The 16,867-nt window shown below is 49.6% G+C and overlaps 1 protein-coding gene across 7 annotated transcripts in view; it reads right to left on the bottom strand.

Annotated features, from left to right (window-relative positions):
• The window catches only part of SLC25A48 (solute carrier family 25 member 48), a 42,727-nt gene that overhangs the window by 12,513 nt on the left and 13,347 nt on the right, over positions 1 to 16,867 (bottom strand). For all 7 annotated transcript variants that reach the window (XR_006298429.1, XR_006298430.1, XR_006298427.1 and 4 more), the window contains exons 4-5: positions 16,542 to 16,800; positions 910 to 1,167 (exon numbers count right to left, since the gene is read on the bottom strand). Coding sequence is in view for 4 of the 7 variants with exons in the window: in XM_043588350.1 (XP_043444285.1) it covers positions 910 to 1,167; positions 16,542 to 16,800 (517 nt within the window). In the remaining 3 variants the exon portion in view is untranslated. The remainder of the gene's footprint in view (positions 1 to 909; positions 1,168 to 16,541; positions 16,801 to 16,867) is intronic.

The following is a 16,867-nucleotide window of genomic DNA, read 5'->3' as shown; positions in this document are numbered from 1 at the left end:
TCCCAATCTCTCTTCAATTGGGTGTTCACACCCTTCACCAACATGGGTCTTGTCACAGTCCCTGATGACCTACATATGGCTAAATCCAGGCAGCAGGAACAGCAGGTGCAAAGGCCTCGTGGTGGGGAGGAGCCAGGCATGGTCATGCCGTAGCAAGGAGACCAGCGTGGCTGAAGCAGAGCACGTACAGGGGCAAGAGCAGGAGCTGAGTGCAGACGGGCAAGAGACAGCTGGATCATACAGGGACTGAAAACCACTCCAGGAACATTGACTTTTACCCTAAAGGAAATGGGGATGCCGTATGAGTTCTGAGAAGGGGGGTGAAGAAACCAGTCCATGGTCACAAGCTGAGTAAGTGTGGATTTGAACTGGGAACTCACTGACTACAGAGTCCCTGTTGTACTGTCTGCATGCACTAGCTGTGTGCCCTTGGGTGGGTCACCTAGTCTCTCTGAACCTCGGTTTTCTCATCTGACAAATGGGGAGACTGATTCCTCCCTCACAGAGCTAATGAAATGCTCACATTAGAAAGGTTTGCTATGTGCCGACATTGAAAAAAGGTGAACCATGATAACAGATTTGCTTTTCAGAGCTCAAGGAGACCTGACCCAGAATGAAAGGGGAGAATATATCTTCTGACCAAAGGTTCAACGATCCCAAATAGGGACTTGCTGTTCTCATAGGTCCAGAGGGAAGGAGATGCGGAAAAGAGGGAGACCATTCTCTATTCCCAGCCCTTCCTTTGTTTGGCTAGGTCTGGCATATAGCAGGTGCTTACCAAATACTCACTGGATGAGTAGCTAGGTGAACCATGCCCTTCCCTGGGGCAGAGAAGGGCATGATGGGCTCCCCAGCCTTCCCAATACAGGGGATCAGCACAAGTGCAGGGGTCAGTACGGCTGTCCTTACCTGCCATGCCGCCTGCCAGCCACACAGCACAGAGGCTGGGGCCTGTGCAGGCCTCGGGTGTGATCCAGTCATTCAGGAACACATAGGGGATGAAGTAGAGGCAATAGCCCGGGACATCCCTCAGCAGCATGGCGCCAACACCCCGGTACATCCCTGCCAGGCCCTCGGTCCTCACGATGGTTGCAATGCAATCCACAGGCCCCTGGTAGACTGGTGGCTTCCCAAGAGTCATCGTCCTGGGTCTTAAACCAAGGTTGGCTGCAAAGACAGGGAGGAGAAGATGGCAAGCGACCTGAGGTCAAGGGACTGGCCATTCTCCGGCACCAGACCCAGCCCAGCCCACTGACTGTTTCCACTCACATGGCCTGTTGGTTTTTACCAAAACTGCTGACCTTGGCAGCTCAAACCAAGATTCTCAAGTCCCAGCAGAAAGCCCGTGCCAACATGTGTAGCCAGATTGGAGACAATGCCTGCCAGGTGATAAAGTACCAGCTGCCATAGGACGTCCAGAGGTTTCTGGTCAACCATCACTATGTCTTTGTAAGCAGCAGGGACTGCAGACTGTCTAGGATCAAATATGACAAGCTGTACCAAGCTCCCTCTTAAGAAAGAGGTTGCAAAGTCCCATATACTCTGTGTGTGTGTGTGTGTGTGTGTGTGTGTGTGTTTATGTGTGTGTGCTTTTGTGTGTGTGTGTGTGTGTGTGTGTGTGTGTGTGTTGTCTGTGGGTGTGGGTGTGTGTACTTGTGCACAGTGTGGTAAAAGAGCATAAGAGATTTTGGACCCAGACTATTCTGGTTCCAAATCCTGAACCCACTACTTAAAAACCTTTCAACCTTGGTAAGCTACCTTTTGTCAGCCTTTGGTTCCTTATCTTTAAAAAGAGAACAGGCCAATATTTATTGTACACAAAGTTGCCAAGAGAGTAAATCTTAAGAGTTCTCGATTCACAAACACAAACGGTAACTATATGACACGGATGAACATGTTAGCTAACCACTCAACAAATACACATGTATATTAAACCTACGCAGTGTTATTTATATCAATGTTAATTATATCCCAATAAAGCTGAAAAATATTTTAAAGGAAAAAAGATAACAGGTGAATATAAATAAGGCAACACCTATAAAGTGCTCAGGTACATTGTAGCAGTGGAATAAGTTATCAACAGATTATTACTGAGACTGAGGTGACTGGCATAAGTAGGGGGGCAGGATACAGGGGCTGGAGGGCCAAACATTCTGTAACTCCAGCCCTGGTCAGGCCGTGCCCTGCAACAGCTGGAGGGCAGCCCTGATGCCATTGGCTCCTCAAAGTCCAGGGGCACAGGGCCACTATCTCCTTGTCTACCTCTGGGGTGTCTACTGGCAGATTATGGGGTATGGTGTCCCTAGCTTCTTCTAGGGCTGTATGCAGCCAGCAAGCAGCGACTCCATCTCTTCCATATAACCCTTCCAGCTGGCTCTCCCGTCTCCATCTCTTGCTCATCTCCCCTTCCACGGACCCTTTGGCTCAGCTTTGCTTCAGGACCAGAGAGGACTCCCAGACCCGCTGCAGAAAAAGTGGACTCTTATTCTCAACACTCTCTTCTTGAAGAACTCACATGGCATGACCAGGAAGGACACAGAATGAAAGCCTGCCTGTGACACACACCTATTTTGCCACCTGGGTTTAGTTCCCTGAATGTGGCACCTCAGTTTGGTTTTACACACGCGGACAAAGAGGCAGCAACGTTCATTACACAGGTGAATTTCTAAGCTCCCCAAACAGTCCCATCTTTATCAGATGAACGGTTGAGAGAAAATACTCAGCTTCATGATTCCAGAGTCCAAACTGCAGATTTGAGAATCAGGTGCAACCTGTCCTTTTACCCCTCCCAGAAGGAGGTGGGGTACAGGGGGAACTTCCTATCTGCCTGGGAAGTGTGCCTGAACAGATGAATCCCACATTTTCTTTTTGTGTGGGGGGGAAGAGAGTCATAATCACTGTCATGTGTGCTTGGCCAACTACAGTGTGGGCAGGAGGCAGAGTCCCATCCACTTTCATAGCAGATCCTCCAGGGAGTGAGCAGGGGTCATGGCCACTTTTGGGGGCAAAGGGTCCACTGAGCTCAGAGCAAGGTCAGACACTATGGTCTTTGGAAGCCCACTGAGAGGTCACTGGACACCCCTTCCTTTCCCAAATCCACTATAATGCTGCTAGGGTCATCCTGGGAAATTTTGGTATGAAACAGAACAGATGTAAATGTCCCAACATATAAACTGTACCTGTGTCATGCTTATGTCCAAATAACAGTGACCTGACCCAGGAGTCAAGGTTTTCATGAATCAACTGAAGGTATGATGTGGCTTTCAGAAGTTACTGATTGAAGGAGCGTGTCCTGATAATATTCTGCTTGTTTAGAGGTATAGCTGTTTAAAAAAAATACTTGCCCAACCTCCAGCATGCCTTGTCAACAAAACACCTGAACATTTTTCCTTTTCTTCCTAGAATAAGCGATAAGGAAATTCTCTCATATATTCTCCCAGGTTTGTAACATAAGCCACCTAGCTTTTATTGCTTGAGAAATATCCATTTATGACTATGAAAGCAATATAATTGCCATGGTGACTACCATTACCTGCAATACTGACACGAATCTGAACCAGCAGCCAATGCCTTCTGGACACCAGTTGATGCTGCAAAGGCCTTGGAACTCTTTCCAGCTCCCTCATCACCAATGGTAAAGCACACACACACACACACACACACACACACACACACACACATACACTTATCTGGAAATAATTTCAAATTTGTAAAAAAAAAGTGCAAAAAAGAAAAACTGTACAAAGAACACCTTTCTATATCCTTTATCCAGATTTACCTATTGTTAACATCTTACCTCATTTGTAAAATGTATGGTTTGTGTGCTCTCTCTCTCCCCTATCCTCCTCTGCCCTCCCTTCTCTCTCTCTCTCTCTCTCTCTCTCTCTCTCTCTCTCTCTCTCTCTCTCTCTCTCCCCCTCCCTCTCCCTCCTCTCTCCTCCCCTCCCTTATCACTGAACAGATGCCCCTGTCCCAATGCATAAACTTTGCCTGGGCTGTGTTCTTCTCCAGGTAACAGTGACCTGACCCGGAATGAAAGGTTTCATGAATCAGCTACGGGTATGATGTGGCTTCCAGGAGTTACTGATAGGAGATGTTGGATAAAAATCTTCCTTGTTTAGAGGTGCCAATGTTGGAAAAATACCTTATGAACTTTGAACCGGCATTGTCAACAAGACCCAAACTTGTACTTTTTTCACTCTTTTCCCCAAGGTAAGCAATGAGGAAATTCTTTTGTACATACGTGTATATATTTTTTTCACACATACATACATAATATTATTCTCTGAGCCATTTCAGGGTTAGATACAAAATGGCCTTTTACTCCTAAATGCTTCAGTATGTGTTTTCTAAGAATAGGAATATTGTCCTACCTGCTACAGTAATCAGAGTCATAATCTATATTCACAATACCTTTACCTAATATAGTGTCTATACTCAAGTTATCACTTGAGCTCATATTGACCTGTATGGCATTCCTTCTCTCCCAAGGGCAGGATCTTGTCTAACCAGGCACCGCATTTAGTTGTCATGACTCTTAAGCTTCCTTTATTATTTTTGTTTTTAGTAAACTCTACACCCAATGTGGGGCTTCAACCCACAACCCCAAACTCAAGAGTCTACACATTCCACCTACTGAGCCAGTCAGGCGCCCCCAGATTCCTTAACTTGGATCATTTCTACAGCTTTTCTTTGCTTTTAATGACACAGGCATTTTTTAAGAGTACGCTGCCTCACTTCTGATGAATAGACCTTTCCTCATTTGGGGTTTGTTTGAGGTTTCCTTGTTATCTCATTGAGATGATGCATTCTTCCACTGCACTTCCTCCCTGTTTTCACCTCTTCTCCCATGAGGACTAATGACTCTCAGGAGCCCCTGGTCGTCTTCTCTGGCCTCGTCGTATCCTGGTTTTTATTAGTTTCCTTTTTAATTCAGGTATAATTTACATTCAATAAAAGATGTTGCTTATAGGTGCACAGTTAATGAGCTGTGAAAATTGCATGCACCTGGGTCACCACACCTTACTGAAAAAATGACGCCTTACACTTGAAACAAACTGTTTTGGTCCCAGTGAAGATTCCAAGCCTACCTACCCTCTCCTGCTTGCTTTACAAGGTAAAAGAACTCTGTGGCATCAATGACGTGTCACTCAGTGAGAAGCAAATCTTTCAACTGGACGATGGTTGTTAGGGCCCATGTGCATTAGCAACAGGGGCATGATGATTCATACGGGACCACAAAGCAGAAAACAGCGGCACTTCCCATCAGCTGCTCCAGCCAAAAGATGCTCTGAGGCTGGGCCCCGGGAAGCACGGCCTAAGAGAGGCGGGGCTTTGGAGGCGTGATCCAGGGAGGCAGGAAGTTGAGAGACAGGACCTGGGAAGGCGTGGCTTGACGGGCTGGTCCAGGGAGGCGCGGCTTAGGAGGCGGAGTCCAGGGGGCGGGGCTTGGAAGACAGGTCCTGGGGAGGCGTGGCTTGGCAGACCTCAGAAAAGCGCTGAATCAGAGTTCACAGTTAACTCTATTTAGAACAAACTTGGGTGACCTTTAAAAGCGGACTTGGGAGGTTGCCGGCAAGCAGCGCTGGGAAATGTGCACAACTGAAATCCGTGGACTTGCATGTTGTTTGTGGAAGGAACTGGAGAAAGGAGGTGAGATGCTGGGGTCAGTACTCTGTTCACACTGAACCACCAGCTCTGAGACTGCTGTTCCTGAACCTTCAGGGCTTGGCTTGGGGGTGTACAGGTGCATGTGAAGGGATTCACATTAGACATATTTCCTTCTAGGACAAAAAATGTTTTGTTTCTCTAATTAGAGTTTTTTGTTCTAAAATGAGGATAAATTATAAATCAAATTTTGATTTCTTATCATGAGGCTTTGCTATCTAGACCATTTTTTCTTGATACTTTTTTTTCCTAAATCAAGACCCTATTACCTTTTACTATGATAGGTGTGGATTAAATACCCGAAACACTCAGGGCATCCGTGATTTTGTTTTCCCAAATTCAGTGAGGACAAACGCAAGCCCCCTATACCAAGACAGGCAGGATGCTCAGAGTCAATGAAATAGACCCTTACCATGCTCGTCATCTTCATCCAGGAGCAGAGGAGAGCCTATACAGTCCTAAAAACATCGCTTCTCCTCCAGGCTCCCTCACCTTGTCTAGCTGGGTCCCTAACATTACTCCTTAGGCCACACAGTGAGGCCGTCTGGCTCCACTGCTCCACACCAGGGTCAGGTGTCTTGCTTACTGGTCCCTGCCAGGGCCAGGAGGTTCCTCTGAAGGCAGATGCTTCTGCATGGGGTGGGGGTTTGCATGTTGGGCCAATCCTAACAGGTACCCACGCAGCCACCTCTTGGGAGTTCTCCCACTTCAGAGGGGCTGAAGCAACCCAGACGCAGGCTGGGGTCCCCACAGATTTGTCACTGTTGCCCCTCTTCTCAGAAGCCCAAATACAGCCACAGAATACTGCTGGGCCCTTCTGAGACACAAACACCACATAGTTTCATCTCTTTCCCTTCTCAAATAGTGCTGTTTAAGTTCTTCAATGGGCCATGACTGTGGAAACAGGACAGTCAGCTGAAACACAATGGCGGGTCACTGATCCACAGCGGTAAGAGGACCAGCCACAAGGAACACAAAGGCCTGGCCATTCTCTGGAAGGGACAGAGCCACCAGACCTTTCCTGTGGGTGCATAGTTAGAGATGGGATGGGAACACAACATTATTTCTCAGCAGGTCATTTTCTACAGAAAATCCTTAACAAATAAGCCATCCACGGACAAGGTCCTGCTGGTCCCAGTCAGTGACATGCAGGTTTACCAAGTTTTCTGTGTTCAAACACTTCTAGGCTAGCAGACTAGCAAGTTGGGAGCATGGACTTATTTCAAGGGACCCGCAAATCGGTTAGCATTATAGATTCACATAATTCCTAAAATATCTCACATACATGTATGACCATTTTTCTCCTATGTGTAGGCGTTATTGTGGGGGACATGACAAAAATGTACCTAAATATACTAATTATCCATAGTAACTTCTTGCCATAGGTGCTTGCTTTATCCATGGACACTTAAAGTACAGCTGCTCTTCTATGGGTTGGACCCCATTTAATGTATTTTATTTTTTTTTTATAAAATTTTTTTAACGTTTATTTATTTTTGAGACAGAGGCAGACAGAGCATGAACGGGGGACAGGCAGAGAGAGAGGGAGACACAGAATCGGAAGCAGGCTCCAGGCTCCGAGCCATCAGCCCAGAGCCCGACGCGGGGCTCGAATTCACGGACCGCGAGATCGTGACCTGAGCTGAAGTCGGACGCTTAACGGACTGAGCCACCCAGGCGCCCCTGTATTTTAAAGGTATTCTTACGAAAAGCTGGGATCACCCCACCCAGTGCCTGCAAAGGCGCTACCCCCTATTAAAAGTTCTGTTCTAGATGCTGCTGTTTTCTGAACATGTTGTTGTACCCTAACCAAGCAAGGAGTTTCCTGATGACAGGAATCCCACGCTACGGCCTGTCCTAGAGCACCGTGACCCTGCACCTGACACGGTGTCTGCTTTGTGCCTCAATATCCACTCAGTCAACACTTGAGCATCTGACCAGGCAGCTCTCAGGACTTAGGCCTCCCAAAGTTTCCCTCCCTAGCTTGGCATTCATCCAGTCCTGGTCCTGTCTGGTCCTTGTCCCTGAGGCTGTAGATACCGGAAGAAACTCCCAAATCATGGTCCCGGCCACTGCGCTATTCCAAAATGTCATGGAAGCATGCCGTACGGTGTATATACATCCTCCAGCAGACAAGCCGGGTGTAACTTCTATGATGTGGGTTTACGCAGGCTGGGCAAACCCCTCAGGGCACTTCTTCGGAATGTTACCAACCGGGAAGCTCTCGCCCACTTCCTGTTTCCAATGAGTCCAGCAGTTTCCTTACAGTCTGAAGAGTCCAAGACAGGCAGATGGTTTAGTAGAAAGAACCCTGGATTAGAAGCAGCTGGGGTTTGCTTTGTTGCTCAGTTGCTATCTACTGTACGATCTGGTGGAAAAGACTCAACCACACTGGCCCTGAGTTTCCTCATCATCTACAAAAGGGGAAGGATAAATAGCCTGTCAATTTCTTTTGGCTTTTGCGAAAATTGAGTGAGCATGTTGACAAATGAACTTTACTTGAGGCGGATAGTCACTCCTATTTTTAGCACCCCTATCCTGATACGACTCCAGATTCTGGAAGTGCTGGTAGTACCAACCTCGGGCAGCAGTGGCCTGCAGCCAAACCTACTGTGGGAGATTGCGGATGCCCACGCAGGGCCAAAAACTACCAATGCTAACGTCAAGTCTGAAATCAGAACAATATTTGCCCTCGTCAATTGATTTAGAGACCAAATGGATATGTCACCCAGGTATATCACCTGCACAGTGGCATGTGTTACGTTGTACGCACCTTCATTCATCTCTGCTAGCGGTGTGGGACCACACTTTGGAAAAGATTCAGCCAAACCATCCAGAATTCAAGGACTCCTCTTGAACTACATGGCTAAAGGCCTGGCCTCTGCACACATTTCCTCCTTTCACTTCAGGGCTGTTACTGCACCAGCCCTCACGTACCACTGGCAGCTCACAGCCTACATAAGAAGAAGGCTCGGGCAGTACGGTCCTGGCTTGTCTCCAGTCCTTTGACATGCTCCAAGGGTGCCTGTCCTCCCACATAGGCCCTCTTCTTCAGGAGTTAAATGGACCAAGAGTGAGGGAGTTTAGTATCAATAATTCCTGCCCTGCAATGGGAAAGTCTTGAAAGATCTGCTCTATCAGAAGGCTGCTCCTCCCCAAGGCCAACCTTCCTGAAGAAGAGTGTTTTTCTTGGCAGCCACACATCTTTATGGTGGCAATAAAACTCCGTTGCCAAAGAGACAAACCGAGGTAGTCAGGGCCTCCCAGACACAGTTGGCGACTTTCCCAGCCGGACATCTCTGAAGACTCAGAAAAATCAGACAAATGGTTCTACCCCATCTTGTCATCATGCAGATCCTGGAGCCCAAACAGGCTTTGTATGCTGGTGCATGGTTGATGATCTTGCCTGCCCAGATCTAGCCCTCACGTGGCCCTCCCTGCTGTCACTACTCCAGCCCTATTTATCTCACCTAGGCATGTTCGGAAATCAGGACCTTCTTCTCCTCAAATCCTGGCCACACTCTCCCCTTCGTTCTGTTCATATGATCTTGAACATGGTAGAGTCAGGCCTTCCAATGAGGGCTCCCTCAACCTCCTTCCTCTGGCCCTGCATCATCTGCTTTGTTCTTCTCTCACAACCTGGAAACGAAAGGCTTTTTCCTTCCTTTTTCCGTGTCTCTGTCCCCAGTGTCACGTCCTCGTCAGCAATTCTCCCCTCTTGATTCCCTTTACCCGACATTGGTGACAGGGGCCTCCCAGGACTCTGCCTCCAGGGACCATGGAGGTGGACAGCCGGGAGCAATGCCCCGAGACACCATGTAACAGCTGAGGGAGCACAGACACGTCACACAACCTGAGCCTCAGTTTCCCTATCTGTAAGACACAGAGAATGGTATGATGATTTAAAGGCGGGGTGCACGTGGTAGGGGCTCAGTAACTGCTGACTGTACAGCTGCTGGTGTTGCGGGAGCTCCTTCCTGGCATTTTCCCATTCATCTCCACCCTCTTCCTTTCCGCGGCTCACCTCATCTGTCACTTCGCTGTCACACCCCTGACTATTGCTCCCACCCTGATATTCCAGCTGCAGTACCTCACACAGGAACCCAGCCAAACTCAGCATGTTCTCACTCAAGCCTGCCCTCCTGCCAGTCTCCAAAACTGCAGCAGGGACAAGAAGCGTATACGGGTCACCTGCTCCACGCCAAGCGCGGCCTCAACATACTTCACGTGCCGCTTAATTCCCCGTGTGGGAGGCTTCCTCCCTGACAGTCACCCAAATGGCAAGTCCTGGGTCATTTTGGACCCTTCCCTCTCTCCTGCTTGGCCCACTGATTCTCCATCACAGATGCCTCCCATGGACCACTCCCCTCCGTCCCCAAAGCCCTGGGCCCCCTGTTCCCTGGTCTAAGGCTAGAGCCCCCAAAACAACCCATTCACCTCTCCTTCTTCTGAAGGCTGGATCCACCTTCCTACCACACAGCTCTGAGTGGTCATTCTGGTGTCCAATACGCCTCGCTGCCTGCTGAAGGGCACCTTAGCCCACCCTCGGCTAAGAAATCCAAGCTGTTCAGGGGCGCCTGGGTGGCTCAGTTGGTTAAGTGTCCAAATTCAGCTCAGGTCATGATCTCACAGTTCATGAGTTCGAGCCCTACATCAGGCTCTGTGCTGACGGCTCAGAACCTGGAGCCCGCTTCGGATTCTGTGTCCCCCTCTCTCTCTGGCCCTCCCCCACTCACACTCTGTCTCTCTCAAAAATAAACATTAAAAAATTAAAAAAAAAAAAAAAAAGAAATCCAAGATGTTCACAACTCACCCTGCACCTTCCCCTCCCTGCCCTAACCAAGAACGGTTCACTCGTTCTGTCACATGCCTGCTTTTTCCCGCCTCTGACCCTGTCCCTACAGGTTTCCTCTGTTTGAAACCCCTCTCCATCACCACATTTTCCTCTCCAAAGCCTAGCCGATATTCAAACACCCCATCAATGGCCACTTGCTCTCTGGAGTCTTCCTGACCTGCAGAGCCAGACTCCGAGGTGCCAGAGCCTTCCATAGGCCCTCCTCATTTTGCTACACCCCAGACTGTGTGCTCCCTGGAGGCAGGGGCTGTGCATCTGATACCTCTGATTTATCTACTCTGCGTGGCTCACAGCAAGAGCTCAGGAAAGGCTTGTGAATGAAAGAACCAGAGACTGTGTTCCAACAGGTAGAACACTCAGCTCTCTGCCTTCAACCGGGCCTGGTGAAATTAGAGGCTGGTCAGCACAGAGTTAATGGTGAGCCCTCCTCCTCCAGGCCCCAAACTCTGCCCTCCTGGGGGGTTGAGGTCTTTGTGATAAGCACATTAACCAGGCTCTGAGTTAAAACACAGACCTGAAAGCTCGAAGATGGAGAAGTGAGTGTGAATGGCCATAGACCTCCAGGATATGACTTGGCCCAGGCGGCAGAGGGATTGCTGGCCTCTGGGACCACAGCCCTGAATTCCAGTTCAGGCCCGGTAGGGCACCCAGGGAGGCTCATGCCCACACACAGGGTAAGGATGACTTAAAAGGGAGGGTTTCTTCACAGGTGTCTTACAGTTCAGGCCACATCCAGCTGAACTCAGGCCAGCCTTTCCTTGCCGGCCAAGCGGCAGGGGCACCAACAGAAAACCTCTGCTAAGTTACAAGAGTTTTCGTGCCGGGTAACTGCTGTTTAGTATGCAGTGGCAGTCAGAGCCAGACAGAACTTCCCTCTCAACTTCGGCAACTGCTGATGTAATTTGGTAAAACGCTTCTGTACAACAATTTCACAGTATGTGCCAAGAATCTTAAAAATGACCAGAACTTTTGACTCATTCATGAATCAAAGAGCCCACACATTTAGGGAAACAACCCTAACTGAAAGCAACTCCTTAGGGACACGTTGCCTGAGCACATTACTATCTTCAAAAGAGAACAAACGGTCAAAAACCTAAACGTCCATCACAGGAAACGTGGTTACAGAAGTTTAATAGTACAGCTAACACTTATTTCATGTTTTCAACGAGCTAGGCATTGTGCTAAAATAGTCACGTGTGATAGATCATTCCGTTCTACTCCAGTTATGAAGTAGCTAGTATGGTTATGCCTGCTTTGCCGATGAGGAAACTGAGGCTGGGTGACGTTAGGGGAGCTACCCAGAGGTCCTGGGTTCTCACGGAGGTAGGATTAGAAGCAGGCAGTCTAACTCCAGAAACTGCATTTTTGCCACACTGTATCATCCCTCTCGATACATGTGTGTCTGTGGGCCTTGTGTGCACAGAGATGCACATTGATTTTAAATATTAGTCCTCTATTTTAAGTAATTTTATATGCCATTTTCATAACATGGAGAATATTTGTTATAATATTGACTTAAAACAGAATATGAAACTTATATAAGGACAACCTCTTAAAATATTTTAATTAAAATACTTTAAATATTTAATTAAAATACATACTTTATTTAGAAAAAGAAACACATTACTGTAGTAACAGTGATTATATTTGGACATTCTCCCTCTACATTTAATGTTCTGTCTTATTTACACTTTTTTTAAAAAGTTTATTCATTTATTTTGAAAGAGAAACTACAAGTCAGGGAGAGCCAGAGAGGGGAGGGGAGGGAGGGAAGGAGGGAGGGAGAGGGAGAGAGGGAAAAGGGGAGGGAGGGAGGGAGGGAGGGAGAGAGACAGATTGAGAGAGAATCCCAAGCAGGCTCTGCACTGTCAACACAGAGCCTGATGTGGGGCTCGAACCCACAAACTGTGAGATCAGGACCTGAGCCCAAGACAAGAGACAGACACTTAACTGACTGAGCCACCCAGGAGCTTCATGTCTTTTGTACCTTTTCAACCACGGGTCACCACTGGTAGATAATCAGGATGAGCTCCCTGGTGCTATATTTGCAAGCCTTCAGCTGAGCTGAACTCTGACCTTGACGTGGCCTCCATTCTACCTGTCACATGTCCCAAAGCAAAGATGCCAGAGACCCCCGGCACCCAGCTTCAGTATATGGGCACAGTCTCTCATGGCCCATCATCTCTACCCAGGAAGTGGTTTGGACAATTCTGGGGTAAAGCCACAAACCGTGGACAATCCCACAAGCCCTGCCCAAGGCTGCCTGCAAACGCCCAGCTCAGCACAGTCACCACACGGAGCGGGCCTGACCCAGAACCGAGACCACAAGCCGGTAAGTCAGGACGAGCCACACGCTGATCCAGTCCACACAGTGCTTCGGGCTTCACGGCGTTGTGTCTGTGTCTGGTTTTGTTCTTAATTAGTTTGTCTGACAATTTCCAATCCAGGCCATGCGGCAACTGGGACCTGGGATGGGGTCATAGCTGACCCCTCAGACAGGATGTGAGCCACCCTTGCCACAGTCCCCGCCACTCCCTGCTGCCTTCCCTGGCACCAAAGCTGACTCGTGCCTGAGCTGCTGTTTTTGCAACGGCAGAGTGATAGCGAAAGTGAAACGTGTTCTGTGTCCACGTTTCAGTCAAAAGAGGAAAAATGAGATGTGGGTTAGGAGGGCTGTGGGTGTCAAGTAAAACGGAAGTGGGTACATTTTCCAGGCACCTCTGCTCACTTATGGTACCTCCCAGGTCTCAGTGAGTCTTTGAGCCTTCCATCTCTGGCCTAGAGGGTTTCTGAGGGACAAGGAAAAGAAAGCCGCGTCCTTCCGCTTTCCTTGAGAGGCTCCTGGCGCAAAGTATGGCCTGGTGGCCCAGTGCCAGCCTCTCCTGCTCCATACCCCGCAGCATGATAGCTACCAAAGACCTCCCCCCAGCCCCCACCCCCGCTCTCCCGCCCCAGGCAGCTGGACTGGGGGCGAACAACAGACCAGGCAGACACAGAATTCACACCCATCCCTTGGATTCCAGGAGCGGGGCCTATTACTTTAAACAATGTCCTTTTGGAGACATGCTCCCAGCCCACTTTCTCCCTCAAGACCGATGCTAGATTTGTGGTAACTTTGTGCCCAGGCCGGAGGAGTGTTATCAAAGCTGCTTCTACATCCGGGCAGACAAAGAAACAGCACCAGTGGGCCCTGAGTCACTCCACTTCCCCCCAGGGGAGGAACCTCAGGACATGCCTCGGGCTCCGCTTTGTAAAGGTCTAGGAACGGGGTTGCTAGGAAGATGAGACTCACACTGAGCTCTTCACATGGTGCCTGGCACAGGATACAGGTTCAGTAAATACTAGCTACTCAGCCCCCACTGCTGTGATCTGGCTGAGCCCAGACGAGAGGCTTGGGGAGCACAGCTCAGGCAGATGCTGCAGTCCTCGTTTCCACCCTCCCTGCACTTGCTCAGGTAAACCGCCTTTGTCCTCACACCTGCCAGCTAAGCCCCGGGGGGCCCAAGTGCTAAGACTTAGAACTGCAGAGCTGAGAAATATTTGCCTGCAGGAAATTCCCCTGTCCTCTTATTAAGAGCCTCCCCTGAGTCCACAAAAGGCCAGTTTCGTGGCACATTGAAAAGGACAGAATAAACACACGTTCATTTTCTGTTGCTGCCTCGAGGGATTGGCTAAAGAGAGGGCTATAGCCTGGGAGGGCTATAGCCTGGGAGGGCTATACGTCAGGCTCTCTTCGTTGCTGGTGAACAAGCACAGGTGACCCTCAGTGCTGTGCTGGCCCAGAGCACGTGCGTACCTAGTGTGCTGGGTAAATGAACAGGGCTAACAGCTATACAGACCTTACAGTGTCGAGCTGGGGTGTGAGTTGAATGGCACACACACAGTCAGGCATCCAGTGAGCTGTTGCAGCTGCCCAGCTCCCTAAAACTGGCTGGTTGCACCCAGCTTTGGGACCCTCCTTGGGTCTGGCCCTTCCTGGACTGTCTCCCATCCTTCCTCCAAGTGCCAGAGGCTTTTAGCCTGGCCTCAAGATCCCCTGTGGTTCAGGCCTTGGCCTGCCAGGTTATAGCCACCATTCTAGCACCCTCTGTGGGGCAGGTTGGGGGTGGGAGAGGGCAGGACAGAGGATGGAATCACTTAATTTGCCTCCAAATGTCCCAGGCTTTCCTAAGGAAGGCATTTCTTGAGAAACACCTCCCCCGGTGTCTGGGCTGGCTGTGCCTCGCCTCCCCCAGTAGGCACACGCACGCCTAGCCCTTTTTCCTCCCTTTCCGGGGTCAAAGTGCCCAGGTTGTGAAGGACACAGGTCTGCCCCCAGGAGTGGAAGACTCATCAATGGTAAATCTTCCAACATCCGGACCCAAAGAGTTTTAAGACTTAAGGAGAGAGTTCCTCTCTGCCTGAGATGGACATAAAGCTTTCCTGAAATAGGACAGAGAAAACACCAGGCTGTGGGCCAGGACTCCCTGTTCTCAGTCTGTTCATGATGTTCATTCCTCTACATCTTTGCTTTTGCCTCTGGGACAGGACCAGATCAGCAAGCTTCAGACATTTCTGTGAGGTGCAACCCTTCGACTCAACTAAGTTGTACCAAGACATGACTCAGTATGTCAAACAGGTGGAGGTGGGATCCCCTTGCCCCGCGGGTCTCTTAGAGGTCCCAACAGGGGTGTGCTGTAACCCTCCGGATGAGCCAATCTGTTTGTTGCCCTGTGTCACCCACATGATGACAGTGACCATGGGCCTGGGGGGTACTGAGCATCCTTGAGGCATGATGCAACTGGCTAGGGCCGCTGGTCCCAGGCCCTCCACACGCCCCAGTGGGGATACCAGCATCGTGCTCAGGGAATGTACAGCCTTGTCCCGAATACATCCTGGGCTGGACAAGATGTGTGGGCTGAATCAAGGCAGAAGAGCTGCTGGGCTGGCTGGAATGCTCCCCAGTATATTACAGGGCTTTGACTGTGGAGCCCAGCTGAGCCCCAGCCTCTGAGGTCAGAGACGTCACATACAGGTCATTCAAAAGGCTGCCAGGGAGAGGAGTCTTATCCATGAGAGCTGTCAGCCCAGACCAGACATCTGAGGTGTCAGGAAGCACCACAGATCCAGCCCTTCCATTATACAGAAAGGAGACGGTGGCCCAGGCAGGGGCGTATCTTAACCTGACGAGACAGAGTGCAGTCAGAGTCAAGAACCGTACGTGGAGGGATTGAAACCTAAGGCCTCCAGCTTGTCCTTCCGTGCAAGCTGGCACTTTCTACTCTGCACACCAAGTGCCTTCCCGTTCTTTCCATCCTCCTTTATCAAAACCACTCCCAGGAAAAGACACAGAAACTCCTTTCTCAGCAGAGAGGAAGTAACAGACTCAGCATGTGGTACAGGGTTGCTGTGTACCACACCAAGAAATGAAGCTCTAAGTACAAAGTCAAGGAGGGGGAGAGGAGTGACCCCTCACCCCCTACAGCTGGTGGTCTAGGTATGAGACGTCCTGGCTGCACACCCTGGTGTTGTGGACAAGCATGTGGGTTTGAGATCTGTCTGTGAGTTCCTCAGGTCCCCATGCCTGATTTAATGCTCTGGGATGCTCTTTGAAAATTCTTAATAATTTTTCGATAAGGAATCCCACATTTTCCTCCCACACTGGACACTGCAAATTATGTAGCTGCTCCTCACCCACCAATCATTAGCTGTGTGGCCTTGTATAAGTGTCTCAACCTCTGAGAGACTTGGTTTTCTCCTCTGCAAAATGGACGCAGTAATAGCACCTGCCTTACACAATTGTTATGAAGACCAATTAAGTGAACATACACAGGGCTCTAGGTAGGCGCCTGGCACAGAACAATCGATTAATCATCTAATGAATGACAGATACTACAGATAAGAAGAATAATTATAGACTATCACGTGACAATGCAGATGCTCTGCTCAATGAAAAGGATATTAACAACTGCATCCCAGACCGGCAAACCAGCTAAGGGTCGCAGGTACCCAGGCATCAGGACCCCTCCCCTACTCTTACCTTCCTGAAATGGCTGTGTTTGCATCTGCAGCCGGATCTTGATGAGGTCTACGGGCGTGCCCAGCCCCACAGAGACCACGCCAGCCACCATGCTGGCCAGGAGAAGGTCAGACAGGGTGCCGGACGGGCTGGCCCCGGGATCCCTGCAGTGGTGCTGGCTGAGGAACCTCTGCGTGTTACTGAAGACCCCAAACACCGCAGAGTTGTAGACCGCGATGCTGGCAAGGGGAAAGGACATGCCCTTGAAGAAGCCGAAGACCTGTGGGAAAACGAGGGCGGTGGAGCATGAGGGCCCGGGGACGTCTGCAGGCCAAGGCGCCGAGCTC

This window comes from Prionailurus bengalensis, chromosome A1 (genome assembly GCF_016509475.1).
Source record: "Prionailurus bengalensis isolate Pbe53 chromosome A1, Fcat_Pben_1.1_paternal_pri, whole genome shotgun sequence".
NCBI classification, from domain to species: Eukaryota; Metazoa; Chordata; class Mammalia; order Carnivora; family Felidae; genus Prionailurus; species Prionailurus bengalensis.
The sequence above is the reverse complement of the archived record's forward strand: the minus strand, read 5'-3'. Positions and strand labels throughout refer to the sequence as shown.